The 16,735-nt window shown below is 45.0% G+C and overlaps 1 protein-coding gene across 1 annotated transcript in view; it reads right to left on the bottom strand.

Moving 5' to 3' along the window:
* Nucleotides 1-16,735, bottom strand: part of LOC126249294 (doublesex- and mab-3-related transcription factor A2-like) — a 144,486-nt gene that overhangs the window by 69,748 nt on the left and 58,003 nt on the right. The window contains exon 4 of the mRNA XM_049950948.1: nucleotides 12,909-13,082. Within this exon, the coding sequence (XP_049806905.1) occupies nucleotides 12,909-13,082 (174 nt within the window). The remainder of the gene's footprint in view (nucleotides 1-12,908; nucleotides 13,083-16,735) is intronic.

Below are 16,735 nucleotides of genomic sequence, written 5' to 3'. Positions count from 1 at the left end.
ATTGTCGTGGTAATAAAACACTCTGGTTGACTACTTTCACCACAGCCCCACAGAAATTCGCCCTGTAATTACTTGCTCTTGATTGCTCTATGCTCAGCATAGTTCTTGCAAATAAGGTAAATTCATCCTGATGGTACTACCTACTACGAGTATTTTCACGAGCGTATGCATGACAATTCGCGACGCTCATGACGGATGACCTTGTGTCACAATATCCGAACGAAAAGTATTTCCATTCGTGAAATTTATTCAGATTGATTATGTGTCCCTCTTTCACTAAGAACGATCAATCAAATTTTGTCAAATCCTCGCAGTTGGTCTCGCAACCTCGCAACGCGCTAATTGTTGTCTCTCGCCATGACATGTATCAAGCTATCAGGCATCATCCAACTGGGAACTAATTACATTTAGGGTCCCACAAAGTTCCTTTTTATGGCCCTTACTTTTTCTTGTGTATATCCATGACCTTTCACCAGTAACATTACCAGATGCCAAGTTCGTTTTGTTTGCCGATGACACAAACATTGCAATAAATAGCAAAGCAAGTGTAGTCTTAGAAAGATTGGCTAATAAAATATTTGTGAACATTAATCACTGGTTCCTAGACAATTCTTTGTCACTAAACTTTGAAAAACAACTTGTAAGGGGTTTCCCACGAGTATATGCCTAACATACGAACACAAGCAGATAGAAGAAGTGGACAGTGTTAAATTCTTGGGATTACAGCTTGATAATAAATGCAACTGGGAGGAGCACACCACAGAACTGATGAATCGTCTTAACAAATTTCTATTTGCAATGCGAATTGTGTCATATGAATTATTTTTTGGGGTAATTCACCAAGCCAAGGTAAAGTTTTCCGGGCCCAAAAACGTGCAGTAAGAGTTGTATGTGGTGTGAACTGAAGAACATTCTGCAGAAGCCCGTTTAGGGAACTAGGGATACTAACTACTGCTTCCCATTATATTTATTCCTCAATAAAATTTGTCACTAAAAATATATCACTTTTTCAAACCAACAGCTCAATTCATGGAATCAATACTAGAAATAAGAATAATCTATCTTCACAAGGATTTAAAGTCACTTAGTCTTGCACAAAAAGGTGTGCATTATTCAGGAACACACATTTTCAATAACTTGCCAGCAGCCATAAAAAGCTTAACAACCAATGAAATTCAGTTTAAGAGAAGCCTAAAGGATTTATTGGTGGCCAAATCCTTCTACTCCATTGATGAATTTCTCAGTAGAACAAACAATTTCAGTGCAGTTATGTGTTCATTGTAAATAAGTGTGTGTGTGTTTGTGTGTAAGTACAATCTAACTCCTGCACCATTTCAGTGCAGTAATGTGTTCATTGTAAATAAGTATTATAGTAGTTGTATTACACGTTTATTACCTTATAAATAGATAAATAAACTTTTTTATTTTAAATTCAGTGCGTTAGTATTTGTAAAATGATTCTTTTATATAGCTTTCATTAAAAAAATGATGATCATTCCACTTGGAACCTGTGCAATGGTACATTAGCTTATTTGTTTGAGTTTTAAATATTTGTCATGTATTGTTGTTTTTCTGACATGTTCTACATCCTGGAGGACCTCCTCACTACGGATCAATTGGAATGAAAGTAAATCTAATCTAAGCAAATCTTCGGAATTTCCACTTCTCAAATAACTCTCAGTTACCGAGCTATCAGTACTGAAGGAAGATACATAACTTCCGTGGTAAAGACTTAATTAACTTTAGCAAAGTACCGCAATTTGCGTTTTGTAGCCGCGACGTTGGCACTGTAGGTGACACGCGCCTGGTACCTAAACCACGATATTGCCCTCTGCGCTCTCCAGAGAGGCGCCTACCGATACAGCCGCGGGATAGGCAGAAATAAGAGAGAATGCTTATAAGCTGAAGCTAATCACTGATAACTAGACAGAGTTATCAATTTGTTGAGATGTTGATTGAATCGTTTCATTCATTATTCCAAATGAACGGGTCGGCGGAAGAATGTGCTAAGCCACGAGAGCATAAATTTGAGTTATTGCGTGTTATGTTCAAAAAATGGTTCAAATGGCTCTGAGCACTATGGGACTCAACTGCTGAGGTTATTAGTCCCCTAGAACTTACAACTAGTTAAACCTAACTAACCTAAGGACATCACAAACATCCATGCCCGAGGCAGGATTCGAACCTGCGACCGTAGCGGTCTTGCGGTTCCAGACTGCAGCGCCTTTAACCGCACGGCCACTTCGGCCGGCTGCGTGTTATGTGCTCGGTTAAAAATGCAAATTATAAATCACAAAGATCTTATCTGTAACGATTTTTACGAATTTTTACATTATTTTTTTAGTTATTTAATCAGGTAAATGGGTAAAAAATACTGTTGATAAATCCTAGAAAACTATTTACTTATAACAGTGTCCCTGCTATTACGGATTAGCACTATCTTCGTCAAAAGGTATTTGGAAACGTTTCAGAGCAAATATGTGACCTCTACTATATTATATGAGACAGGAGTACATCTGTGTCACTAAACATAATAGAGAGAACCAACTGTTATCGTAACAGCCTTAAAACATTACCAACGTAATGACTAAATTAATACACAAAGCGTTTCCGCCTTTTATGTTCATTCTCTTGTGCGTTAGAAAATAGAATAACAGAAAATCAAAATGTCTCCCATAAATAAGCTGTAATTCAATACTCATAAAGGACTCAAGCGAGAAAGTATCTGACTTTCTGTTAAGTGTAGTCACACCAATAATAAAGAAACTGTGAAATTTCTTTTCTTCATACCACTTGAAGGGTTTCAAAACTACTGTTTTAGATCATTCATTTTTTCCTTGTAAGGCTGTGGTGAGTCGTATTCTCTTGGTGCCCGTAAGATAGCAGAAATTACCTTTCTATCTCTTTTTGGCAAAGAAACGTTTAAAAATAGTACATTCGCTTGAAATTTCACATTCATTGACATGGGGTCCAAGTGTTCCCATTTAAGCAAACATCTCGTCTGAAGGTGATGTAGCCATCATCACAGCTTTTCTTTGTTGCACTCAGCTTCGGTTTCTATTGTTGCGATGAAAAAACTAAACAGTAACAGTACATTGCATTTATATGTTTCTAACATTAAAGAGTTCTTCGAAATTTTGACAAGTGCTGTAACTAAAGCTTTTGAGGGTAGTGTGGTAGACCGCTGGCAATACAGTGCTAAGCCACACTTGCGGTATCTTCTAGACCAGATGTAATCCCTGGTGCGTAATCGGGATCTGCATCACTGCCATCAGTAAATGGACTACTGTCGCCATTAACGCCCTCGCCAAGCAGCCATCTCTGAACTCGATTACAACATTTCTGCCGGCCGGTGTGGCCGAGCGGTTCTAGGCGCTTCAGTCTAGAACCGCGTGACCGCTACGGTCGCAGGTTCGAATAGTCCCATAGTGCTCAGAGCCATTTGAACCATTTGAACAACATTTCGATGTCATCGGTATATTGGTACTGTGACGTAGCACTGTTTTCATCCAAAGACAAGAACATTAAAACGGTAAGGCAAAACAGTGCATAGAGGATGGTCAGAAACAGTCTGTAAGGGTGTTGCAGTGTACGTAGTGCTGGGAAATAATTGTTAAGAAAAAAATTCAATGCGCTGCGCCGTTTCTGTGTTAATTAGCATTGAAGTTAGCCAATCTGGCTGTTGCGCCCGCAAATACAAGCGGACCGTCAGCGACATTGTCGAGAAACGTGTTCCTCGTTTGGTTTCCTAAAACCGAACAAGAGAGCGATAGAAAAATTAGACATGGGACGGTAGTGAGGATCAAACAGGAACCAAAGGCTGAGCAGTCTCGTGAGCTGTAATCTACACTATGAGAGCCCGCATCTCGTGGTCGTGCGGTAGCGTTCTCGCTTCCCACGCCCGGGTTCCCGGGTTCGATTCCCGGCGGGGTCAGGGATTTTCTCTGCCTCGTGATGGCTGGGTGTTGTGTGCTGTCCTTAGGTTAGTTAGGTTTAAGTAGTTCTAAGTTCTAGGGGACTGATGACCATAGCTGTTAAGTCCCATAGTGCTCAGAGCCATTTTTTTTACACTATGAGAACAACTGACACGAATCCGGCGAGCCACTAAAATTTGGTCGCGCAACGACCTGATTGGCTAACATAAATGCTAATTAATTCGGAAACCGAGTCTTTTTCTTAACAATTATTTCTCAGCAAAGCCTACATCCTTACAAACTTTACGTGTTGTTTATAACCACACATATACACTGAAGAGCCAAAGAAACTGGAACACCTGCCTAATATCGTGAAGCGGCACCGCGAGCACATAGAACTGCGGCAAAACGACGTGGCCTGGCCTTGACTAATGTCTGAAGTAGTGATGGAGGTAACTGACACCACAAATCCTGCAGCGCTGACCTTACATCCGTAAGTGTACGAGGGGGTGGAGATCTCTTCTCGACAGCACGTTGCAAGGCATCCCAGATATACTCAATAAGTTGCATGCCTGGGGAGTTTGGTGGCCAGCGGAAGTGTTTAAACTCAAAAGAGTGTTCTTGAAGCCACTCTGTAACAATTCTGGACTTGTGGGATGTCTCATTATACCTCTGGAATTACTCAAGTCCATCGGAATGCACAATGGACATGAATGGATGCAGGTGATCAGACAGGGTGCTTCCGTAGGTGTCACCTGTCAGAGTCGTATCTAGACGTATCAGGGGGTCCCATATCACTCCAACTGCACACGCCACACACCATTACAGAACCTCCACCAGCTTCAAGAGTCCCCTGCTGACAAGCAGAGTCCATGGATTCATGAGGTTGTCTCCATATCCATACAGGAGACTCTTACGACCAGGCAACATGTTTCCAGTCATCAATAGTCCAATGTCGGCGTTGACGGGCCCAGGCGAGGGGTAAAGCTTTGTGCCGTGCAGTCATCGTTGGTCCCGTTCTTGCAGGATTGTTTCCCGGCCACAGCGATATAGGAGATTTGATGTTTTACCCGATTCCTGATATTCACGGTACACTCGTGAAATGGTCGTACGGGAAAATCCCCTCTTCATCGCTATCTCTGAGATGTTGTGTCCCATCGCTAGTGCGCCGACCATAACACCACGTTCAAACTCACTTAAGTCTTGATAACCTGCCACTGCAGCAGCAGTAACCGATCTAACAACAATAGCCGTTGCCGGCCAGAGTGACCGAGGGGTTCTAGGCGCTACAGTCTGGAACCGCGCGACCGCTACGGTCGCAGGTTCGAATCCTGCCTAGGGTATGGATGTTTGTGATGTCCTTAGGTTAGTTAGGTTTAAGTAGTTCTAAGTTCTAGAGGACTGATGACCTCAGAAGTTAAGTCCCATAGTGCTCAGAGCCATTTGAACCATTTTTTGAACAATAGCCGTTGCCGACCGCAGCGCCGTATTCTGCCTGTTTACGTATCTCTGTATTTGAATACGCATGCGTATATCAGTTTCTTTGCCGCTTCAGCGTATATGCACCTTGAGGGCGAATAATGATACCGTCAATGCTGGTAGACATTACGTCCGCACTCTTGCGGGAATTAGGTGAAGCTGCGAGCAATGAGGAAAATGGACAGTGGACGCAACATATGTAGTGTGCGACAAGCTGAGAACTTGGGCTGGAGAGAAAGCGTGCTCTGATAACCGAAGCGGTTACGGCGAGAGCTCGCGTAAAGAGGGAAATCCGGGTTCGAATCTCAGTCCAGCACAAATTTTCACTTGTTGTCATTGGATCTATGTGTATACCCGATTGGGCTGAGGTCTGAGTTTCTCTTCCAACAATGCATATTGTCAACAAATACTTTCTAGTTGTTCAAACGGATCTGCTCGTTGTCAACATGTAGTGTAGTTGAAACCAAAACAGATAGCATGATCAGACTGCTTCTCACTAAATTGAGGGTTATCATTTTCTTCCGTCGACCTATTGGCATAGTCTCAGATATTTTCTGTGGTATTAAGAACACGTGAAACAGCGGACCGGTCATGGTGATATAGTGCGACGGTATTCTTGAAACCAGTAACGTATGCTTGCAGGTTTGAAAATAGGGGCAACATGTGGTCACTAACAACGTTGAAATAAAACTCCTCGTTCATTTTCAAGGTAATCTAAATGAGTAGCACGGAGTCATTGTACTAAAAACACCATCACAGAACGACCTCCTATTTGAGCTATACATTCTGTAAGTAGGCTGTTTAGGTTTGTATGTTGGTAACGCCACTAGTGCTCTGTATGAAAATCGCTGACTGCGCTGTGTGCAGTCTGTGGCTGGTTGGGCTCATTGTTGGAATATTCGCTTGTGTAGTGTTGGGCAGTTGGATGTGAACAGCGCGTAGCGTTGTGCAGTTGGAGATGAGCCGCCAACATTGGTGGATGTGGAGAGAGATGCCAAGATGCCAGAGTTTTGAGCGGACGATCTGGACGTGTGTCCGTCAGAAAAAAGGAAATTTGTTTAATTGGATGTCACAAAATTATATATATATATATATATATATATATATATATATATATATATATATATATATATATATATATTATGACTTTTGAACGCTATTAAGGTAAATACACTGTTTGTTCTCTATCAAAATCTTTCATTTGCTAACTATGCCTATCAGTAGTTAGTGCCTTCAGTAGTTAGAATCTTTTATTTAGCTGGAAGTATTGGCGCTCGCTGTATTGCAGTAGTTCGAGTAACGAAGATTTTTGTGAGGTAAGTGATTCATGAAAGGTGTAGGTTATTGTTAGTAATGGTCATTCTTTTGTAGGGATTATTGAAAGTCAGATTGCGTTGCGCTAAAAAATACTGTGTGTCAGTTTAGTGATGGTCAGAATAAGTAAAGAGAGAAATGTCTGAGTACGTTCAGTTTTGCTCAGCTGTTTGAAAATCAAATAATGTAAGAGTTTTCCCAGCACTGTCATTCTTAATTATCAAAGGGGACGTTTCAATTCTTATCACCTGCAGCTTGTGAAAGAATAATCGTCAGCGGATTTTCCTCCACGAAGTACATTTTGTCGCTGTGTGGCAACAGATAACTATCTTTATTGGAGTTCTGTTGTCTGTACTTTTCACCGATGAAGCGACCACTGGTAGATCTGGAATCATAAACATACATAATCGTCACCTGTGGTCAACAGGAAATTTCGGGGAATGGTTGATCCGTCTCATCAGCACCACTTGGCATCAATATTTCGACATTGACTATTGGCATGCACCTACTTGGGCCATTTATCTTGCCACTACGCCTTACGTGACGTAAGTACGTGGAGTTCCTTTGGAACACTCTGCCTGTTTTGGTGGAGAATGTTCCTTTAGCAATAGGAAAGGTAATGCAGCTTACGCACGACTGAGCACCAGCCCACGTCCGTGTCATTGTCCGTGGATATGGATGAGGAGGCCCTCCTGCCTGGCCACCTCGGTCGCCGGCCTTAAACCCTCTTGATTTTTACTTGTGGAAGCATTTCAAAAATGTTCTGCATGGTAACCAGTTGGTGATGTGCAGACCCTTGAACAGTGCGTTCGTGTAGCCTGTGGCTCTGTTCTGTTACAGCCTAGAACATTTAAGAGAATGACCCAATCCATGGTGCGATGTGTGAAAGCTTCCGCTGCATCTCATGGCCGCCACTCTGACCAGTTCTCGTAATATCGAAGAAACCAATGCCATGTAACGTGTAATATAATGTACTACCGCTAACTGTTTTATTCCAAACTCAGCTTGTCTTTCGGGGTATATGTAGATATGAATATTTTGTACCTTTTAGTGTCAGAAATCACCTTCTGAAGTCTTACTTTTATTAATATGTTAAAACTAATTGCGTACATTAGCTTATTTTAAATGATCTATAGATTAAAATGTATGTATTTATCGATTTATTCTTCATCCCAGTTGTGGATTATCTATTCTTTCCATAGTTTACTCTACATATAATGTCGCAACGATCTTATTTCCCATACGAGAGGAGTATGAAATGGTATGCACTTGCTGCTACCTGCAGCGCTCTTTGTCAACCCCGACCAGAGTGACATGTACTCAGTCTCTTGTCATTCCCACCACTCCAAACGATTCTATCGCCTTCTAAAGTCTTGGCCGAGTGCATGTAGATGTGGTCATCTGACAGTAATGCTACTGGTGGCCTCTGGAACGCAGAGAACTCGCGAATTTTACTGTATTGTCTCAAGATTGTGAACCCGCTTCCATGCATCACTAAAATTATAACAGCTCTTACAGTTAAAGTTATTATTGCTGTTAAGTCCCAATAGACTGACGTGTGGAACAAAATTTATGTTTCATAATGCGCATTTTTATGTTTCTTGTTGAGATTGAGGTCGTGAATCGCTGATTCTTCTAAATCAGGATATTTAATATGCTGTTGATATTCCGCACAACGTTCGGAAACTGTATGCATTGACTGATGATATAGTTGCTTCTGCGCATGTAATGAATGTTGCAAGTTCAGGTGGCCCTGAAATCAATACTGTTTTTGACTGGAAGCAGCATTTCTTTTACTTTCTTACACTGTCGGAAAATAAGTCATATACCTTGTCTGCATTGGAACCTACCCATTTTTCTAGGTGTATGTTTGATGAAACAAAATTCTTGTCCCACACATCAGCCTATACAAAATAGCAAATGTGTAAGAATAACTATTGCCAGAGCTGCTCTTACAATGTGCAATGACATTAATATGGCCACTAGTCAAAAGTCTGAGTAGCCACCTTTTGCTGCCCAGACCGCTGCGATATGTACAGGAAGAGAGTCAGTGACGTGGAAGGTACCGACAGGGATGTGCAGCCATGGCGACTCCAGTGGTCTGCTGCGCTAGGTTTCTCAGTTGAGGATCCATGGCGCGAACTGCCCGATCAAGGTATTAACACAGATTCTAGATTCATGTTGAATACGGCGGGAGGTAGGACAAGTTGCAGTGTTGCGCTGCTAGATTCCATGGTGCCGAGGAAAAACAAACATACTTGTGTTGATCTATTGTGCCTTCCAGAATGATGAGATCACCCAGGGAATGCGCCGAAGCCAATCCTCAGACCGTGACGCTCCCTCCTTGTTTGATTTCAGACATTTCACGCCATACATACCAACAACCATCTATCCGATGGAGCACAAAACCTGATTCGTCTGAAAAGGCCACCTGTAGCCACTCAGTGGACATCCATTTGCCATACTGGCGTGCAAATCCGAGCCTTAGTCGCCGATGAACAGCAGTCAGCATAAGCGCACGAACGAGGCGCCTGTTGCGGAGGCCAATACGCAACAACATTCTCTGGACGGCCGTTGAGTAGAGATAGTTGGTAGTCCCTTGGTTTATATGGGCGGTCACTTGCTCAACAGTTGCACGTCTATTCGTCTGTACACATCTCCGCAGCCTCCGGTCACCCGTCACCTACGCCCCATGGACCACAACAGTTGTCTCAGGTCCGGCTTTGGATAGCGTCATTTTGCCATGGGTGGTGTACATCATCCACGACGGCATGAGAACAGTTTACATATCTGGCCATTTCGGAAGTTATTCCACCCATGGGCCGAAAACCAATGATCATGATAAAAGCGGTGGCTCGTAGTGGTTGTGATTTTTGATATTTTTCGTCTAAACCAGCAAGGCAAAACAGAGGCCACTACTTCCACCAAATCAAGTGGATTTAGTGCTCACGTACTCACACTGAGCCGTGAACACTTCCTAGTTTATCAATGGGGAATTGTTGAACATGATTACTACTGTCACCGGTGCCAAGCGTGCAATGGTCGTGCCAGGCGCGCGATACGGAATCTTTATACTATCGTTAGTGGCGCGAGACCTGCACGACCTTATAGCAACCGTTATAGTTCCGCATTTTTCTGTTACACTAGGGGTGAGTTCACGTAAGGAAAGAGAGAGAATGTAAGATTTACGGACTCATTTATTAAACAGCTGGGAATCGAACAATAATACAACCAAATGGCGGTGGGGGGAAGAAAGATCCGAGTTCAGCAACCTGCCCTAACGTACGTTCATAACACACCACGATAGCAGGAGGAAAGGAATTTTAGTAACGATCGCCGTGTTATCAAACAGAATCCCATTTAGTAAAGGAAAGGGTTGCAGGCGTGCAACGACCACCACCAGGAATTAGCCAAGACTAAGAAGATGCTACTGTGCGTGAATCGCTCGGTAGCCTCCCGTACTAAAGCAATAAAACCCGCAAGACGCGAAACTATTCACAATGACCTGTCAGGTTCCCTCTGGGCCGCAGGGCGCGAATCTACAGTGCACGTTGGCGCTCATGCTTGCCGAACTTCATCTCCTGGAAGCGGCTCCTCCGGTCTCCGGCACGGTCACACCAGAACTCACCTACTGCCCCTTTGTCCACCACCCATCCGCGGAGGGCGGTTGGCGCCCGCCCGCGAAAAACGGGCGCGCACCTGAACTGGCCAATCATGGGGCCGGAATTTCACAGGGAGGCGACCTCGCGACGTTAAAATCGGGCAGAAATAGCGTTTATAATGTTGGTAAGGCAGGTTGGGGAACTGAGAACAGGAGGAACTTTGGCCACTACTGAATGTTCAAACGACACAACGTGCTACCTTGGCGATCGGAAAAGGGATGGGAAAACGGGAAGCCATCATGGCTGCTAGGAAGAATGCTGCTCTCGCCCATAAATAAAGAAAATTTCTAGCGCCAAGCTCCTCTCACAGATCAGTGTGAGACAAGCTGTAAAAATCGTCAAATAAATCAGGCAATCCATATAAATTATAAATATTACCAGAATTATTATTTTACTGAGTACCAGAATGCTGGGATTAGAAATATGAAACACGAGCGTTGAAAGGTGAATGAAGTGCACGTCTTTCAATGCCCTTTTGAACGTCAGATAAATCGTTTCATTTCCGCATGACGGCAATGACTGCACTCTTTTCCGGGTTCCCCTAACACGTTTTATGTATCATTCACTGCTAGTGCTGCCACCTGTCGTCTGTGGGTGGTTACTGCATGTTGACGACGAACACAGGCGGCAGTCACATTAACGTGAGTGCACCATGTAATCTTAGTTGTACATGGAAGAGAACTCTCGATGTTGAGAGACTACAAGGAGGTTTACATTCCAAAGTCCGCCACTAGCATCGCAGACATTTACACGATCTCTGGCACCATGACGAAACTTATCAGTTAGTTACGAAGCCACCGAGGTTCCTGTGTAAAGCTCAAACTTTTAGTCTAATTTTAGCGGCAAGAATACGGAGAGTTTTTAATATATGAATGTCGTTGCCCCCATACAAGATTTATCCATCGTGTTCATCAGAAACAACTGACTGTCGTCACACTACCAGAAATCATATCAATGTCTACGATGCTAGTGGCAGTCGTTGGAACGTAAATAACTCGACGATTTTCCCCGTAGTCTCCCAATACCGAGAACCACCTTCAGTGAGTCACTATCCGCAATTACGGGCAAAATTACTGTTGCACATACAAGGTGTGTTCATAAAGTAACGGGAATTTTGTAAGCTCGCTTGTTATATTAGTCCGATTCATGCGATTTTTTTCGTTGTTGAGTCGGTAAACAAATCTAAAAAAATATCTGTACAGTGTTAGTTAGCCATATCGTATACGAGGGTTGTCCAGAAAGTAAGTTCCGATCGGTCGAGAAATGGACACCACAGAGAACCACAGAGAAAACACGATGAAGCTTTGCACAGTGTCTCTAGTATGACCGTCGATCGCATCAAGACGCTCTTTTCAGTTGTGAGCGCACTGTGAAAGAGGAAAGGTGCCTAGAACAACGAGTAGAAGGGCCCGCTGAGAGGCTTCGCCTTAATGAATGCAGCCCACCTAACACAACTGCCACGCACCTCCTTCTCCATGGCAATTCTCAGCTGCACTCTGCAGGGGCAGTGAAAACACTCCTGCAGCCTTTTCGATGGGAAGTGTTCGATCACCCAGAACACAGCACTAATTGGCTCGTCCTGAGTATCATCTCTGTTCACATGAAACGCTGGATACGAAGACAACACTCGGGCGCAGGCTACGCGCTATAGACCAGCGTAGAGAATTATCGGAAAGCACAGGCGGCTGCCTTCTATGACGATCGGAGCTTACTTTTTGGACAACCCTCGTATTTAGTCTGCTGTCAGTTCTCGAAATGATTACATTTGTTTTGGTAGCACCGACGAGTATTTATTTTGTATAGAAACGAATGGGTGCTTTTTATTAAATTTTTCAATTATATCGGAATAAAGTGTAGCAAAGTTTTAGAAATGTTAAATATTTATTTTTGTCAATCTCTTATGAGCAAAGCATTGGTTTGCGAGTGGCATAAGCGTTTCGAAGAAGCCCCTGAAGATGACGAGCGTCCTGGACGCCTCAACACATCATCAGACAATCGAATCGACGAAAATTGAAAGAAATGATTACGAACGATCACCGAGTCACAGTCATAGAAACCAAGTACAAAGAAAGCTCGACATGCGCAGAAAAATATGACGATTCCACTGTGTTTTTCGATTTTAACGGAATAGTACACCATGAGTTCTTGCCACAAGGTCGAATGATCAATACAGGGTACTACTTACAAGTTCAACACTATTTGGTTGAAAAAAAAAAAAAAAAAAGCACCTCGCTTTGTGACAAAATTATTGATGGCTTTTGCACAATTGTAGTGCACCTGCTAATACTTATTTGTTTGTTCATGAATTTTTGGCCAAAAACAATATCGTCCAAGAAGGCAAAGAAAGTTGCTGAGGGGGTTAAGGACTATCTTGACTTCAGGGGCCCAGGAATTTCACAATATCCCCTGTCAGTGGCTAACTAATCCGTACAGTTTCCGGGCCATTGAAATTCCTGGTGTAGTAAAACCCGGGGTTGTTGAGCACAGTGTAACAAATGAACATAAATCTTTGTTTCGTAAAATAAGAGAATGGCAGTACCTGGCAGCGGCCGCAGCTGCGGCGGCTGGGTCGCAGGGCACGCACTGCTCTATGGCCTTGACGAGGTCGTCGCCGCAGCGGCGCAGAACGAGCTCTAGCACGGAGCGCTTCTTGTGCGGGAACAGTTTGGCCAGCAGGTCCAGCGAGCCGGCCGCCAGAGGCCGCTGCGCAGCGCTCTTGGCCGCCCCCGCAGCCACCGTCGCAGCCGTCGTAGCCGACGCCGTCGTAGCGCCCTCGCCCCCGCTGCCGCCGCTGCTGTCGCCACCGTCACTGCCTTCTGTGGACACCAGAGGCGCTTCTCATTTCCTGTTCTCCTGTTGCGTCTGACCGAAATGACTAGTTCAAAAAATGGTTCAAATGGCTCTGAGCACTATGGGACTTAACATCTATGGTCATCAGTCCCCTAGAACTAAGAACTACTTAAACCTAACTAACCTAAGGACATCACACAACACCCAGTCATCACGAGGCAGAGAAAATCCCTGACCCCGCTGGGAATCGAACCCGGGAACCCGGACGTGGGAAGCGGGAACGCTACCGCACGACCACGAGCTGCGGACAAATGACTAGTACAGGCTCGATAAATATGTAGGTACACTGATCAGCTAGAACATTATGACCACCGACCTACTATCGATATAAGCCCGTCTATTGGATAGCAGCATCACCTAGCTAGGAATGACTGCTAGTCAGACACACGCACGGTGCATGTAGTATCAGTGAGTGTACTGTCTGTGTGTAGAACGGGGAAGGACCTTGATCTGTCTGAGTTTGACCGAGGGCAGACTGTGATTGCCCGGAGGCTAGGCACGAGCACTTCGGAAACTGTACGACTGCGGGTGTTCGAGGAGTGCTGCGGTGAGTGTGCTTAAAACATGGTGAAATCAAGATGAAACCAGGTTTAGACGTCGCGGAGTTGGGCGGCCACCCCTCATTACAGATGTCGGACGTCGTAAGCTGAGATGACTGGTAAAACAGGCCAAGCGGCGAACTGTGGAGGAACTAACATCAGACTTCAATGCTGGGCAGAGTACAAGTGTGTCTGAAGACGCGGTGCACCGAACACTCCTAACGATGGGTTTCCGCTGCCCACGACCCGTGCATATGCTAATGTCACCATCACGACGTCGGCAACTACGACTGGAAGGGGCATGTGACCGTCGTCACTGGACGTTGGCGCAGTGGCAGAGCGTTGCTTGATCTGATGAATCCCGATACCTTCTTCATCACGCCGATAGGCGGGCACGAATCCGTCGTTTTCCAGGGAAACAGCTCCTTGACACCTGAACTGTGGGATGGATACAAGCTGGCGGCGGCTCTATTACGCTGTGGGGAACATTCACATCGGCATCCAGGGGTCCAGTGGAGTTGGTGCAAGGCACCATGACGGCCAAGGAGCATCGTACACTCGTTGCAGACCACATAACCCCTTCATGACGATCATGTTTCCCGATGGCAGTGGCATTCTTCAACATGATAATGCGCCATGTGACGTGGCCAGGAGTATGATGGAGTGGTTCGAGGAACACAGCGACGAGTTCCAATTGATGTGCTGGCCCCTCAGCTCGCCAGATGTGGACCCGATCGAACACATCTGGCATGTGATTGAACGTGGCGTCAGAGCTCATGGCTCCCCTCCCAGAAATTTACGGTAATTAGGTGACTTGTGTGTGCGAACGTGGTGCTAACTCCATCCAGCGACGTACCAAGGCTTCATTGCTTCCATGCCACGATGAGTCCACGCAGTTATCCGTGCCAAAGGTGGACATACCTGCTATTAGGTACGTGGTCTGGCTGATCATTGCATACGAGTATTTCGTTCTGCATTGTAGCACTGTTCCAACACGCTTCGACGAACTAGCTTCGTGGTGTCTATACACCGCATTTGTCATCTAGTCTCAGTTCGACTCTTTGCACAGCTGGGCTATAGCCATTGTTGCTGCCAGAGGTGGTGTACTAAATTTCGCACCCTGTTTATCCCTAAATGTTAGGCTGTTTAGCAGAGTGGTCAGAATATACGGCACCCATGTAGAGGACCCAAGTTCGATTTTCAGGACTGCCAAGTATGTATCCTTGGTGGGAGGACAGCTACGGGATGTACTCAGCCTTGTAATGGCAGCTGAGGGGCTACTTACCCGAGTGGCAGCGGCTCCACGGTGTGGAACGTCTGCAAAATGGCTGGGAGAGGTGTGCGCTGACCACATGCCCCTCCATACCGCATTCTCATGACGCTACAAGACAGAGGACGACATGACGACCGGTAGACATCCCTTGGGCTTTCACGGCCTGGAGAGGGGCTCGTATATTCCCAACTCTGTGCGTCTCTGTAGGTGAATGGTCAGACGGCTGACTGGCATATGAAGGACAAGGCTTCAATTTCCAGTACAGTCAGCTATCTTTCCTTAGTGGGAGTACTGGAGCGGGGGCCACTCAGCCTCGTGGGAGGAGTTACTTGAATGAGAAGTAGCGGCTCCTAGGTCTGCATAGCCGCCAACGTCCGAGTGAGCAGTGTGCTGACCCCATGCCCCTTTACACAGCATCCGAACGACGTTATATGCCAGAGGATAAACATGGCGGCCATCAGAATTCACAGGTCCTCTGGGCCGGATCGCGGGGATATTTTCTTTTTTCTTTTTTTTACACACAATTCACCTAGAAACTTAATGAGGTTTTCCTCCTATTGTTCTGTATATGTACAGTAACTAAAATTTCGTTTCTTGCTATCCTGCCTGGTGTTGCAATTTTAATGGCCAGTGTAGGTACTTCCAGATCCGGCACCTCCGCAATCACCGACCACTGCCCCGCATAGTGCCAAGTTCGCTGGTGCCGGAGGTACGGAAATCCTTGCACTGAATAGCATCGTGGGCAACCGCAGAAAATTTGAGAATAGAACTTACGCGCAAACTGCAAAAACTGGACGTTCCTGTCCACACCCAGGTAAGTCGGTGGTCGACTCTGCTGATTTCCGTCATTATTACATGAATCTCTGTATCTGTCGGTAGCAGCTCGTTTGTGGTGATTTCGCTAAAAACTATGATCCCAGATCTGGTGGTATGTGAGATGAAAGCGGTTACAGAAAATAGATATTTCGTCGTGGAAAAGATTACAAGTGGTGCTTACGTACTTGAGGAAAAATACAGATAAGCACTAGCTTTGCACCATTCGAAACACTCAAAGACAGATGACTGATAAATTTGGTGCAGGCTGCAGCAAATATTGGTAGCGTTTTTTGGGTTTGTCAGTGCAAAAAATAGTTACACCAGCCCACAACACTGTCTAGGGCTCTGCAAGGCTAGTATCTTAGTACTCTCGCACTGCTGTGGCTCAGCGTCGAAGTGAAAACGCTGTCAGCACTGCACACGAGTGGCAATCTGAAACTTTTAATTATCACCTTAAAAAGATGAAGTTAGGGTATTAATTTTGTGTTTGTTTTCGGTTATGTGTCTGCAGTTCAAAAATGGTTCAAATGGCTCTGAGCACTATGGGACTTAACTTCTGAGGTCATCAGTCCCCTAGAACTTAGAACTACTTAAACCTAACTAACCTAAGGACATCACACACATCCATGCCCGAGGCAGGATTCGAACCCGCGACCGTAGCGGTCGCGCGGTTCCAGACTGTGGCGCCTAGAACCGCTCGGCCACTCGGGCCGGCTATGTCTGCAGTCCTGGAACACGATGAAACTCCCTCTCCGTAGTACCAGAGAATGCCGCTACAATAGCGTAAACAAAATGGCACACCTCAATAATAAAATGGTTCAAATGGCTCTGAGCACTATGGGACTTAACGTCTGAGGTCATCAGTCCCCTAGAACTTAGAACTACTTA

The sequence above is a fragment of the Schistocerca nitens genome, chromosome 3 (genome assembly GCF_023898315.1).
Source record: "Schistocerca nitens isolate TAMUIC-IGC-003100 chromosome 3, iqSchNite1.1, whole genome shotgun sequence".
NCBI classification, from domain to species: Eukaryota; Metazoa; Arthropoda; class Insecta; order Orthoptera; family Acrididae; genus Schistocerca; species Schistocerca nitens.
The sequence above is the reverse complement of the archived record's forward strand: the minus strand, read 5'-3'. Positions and strand labels throughout refer to the sequence as shown.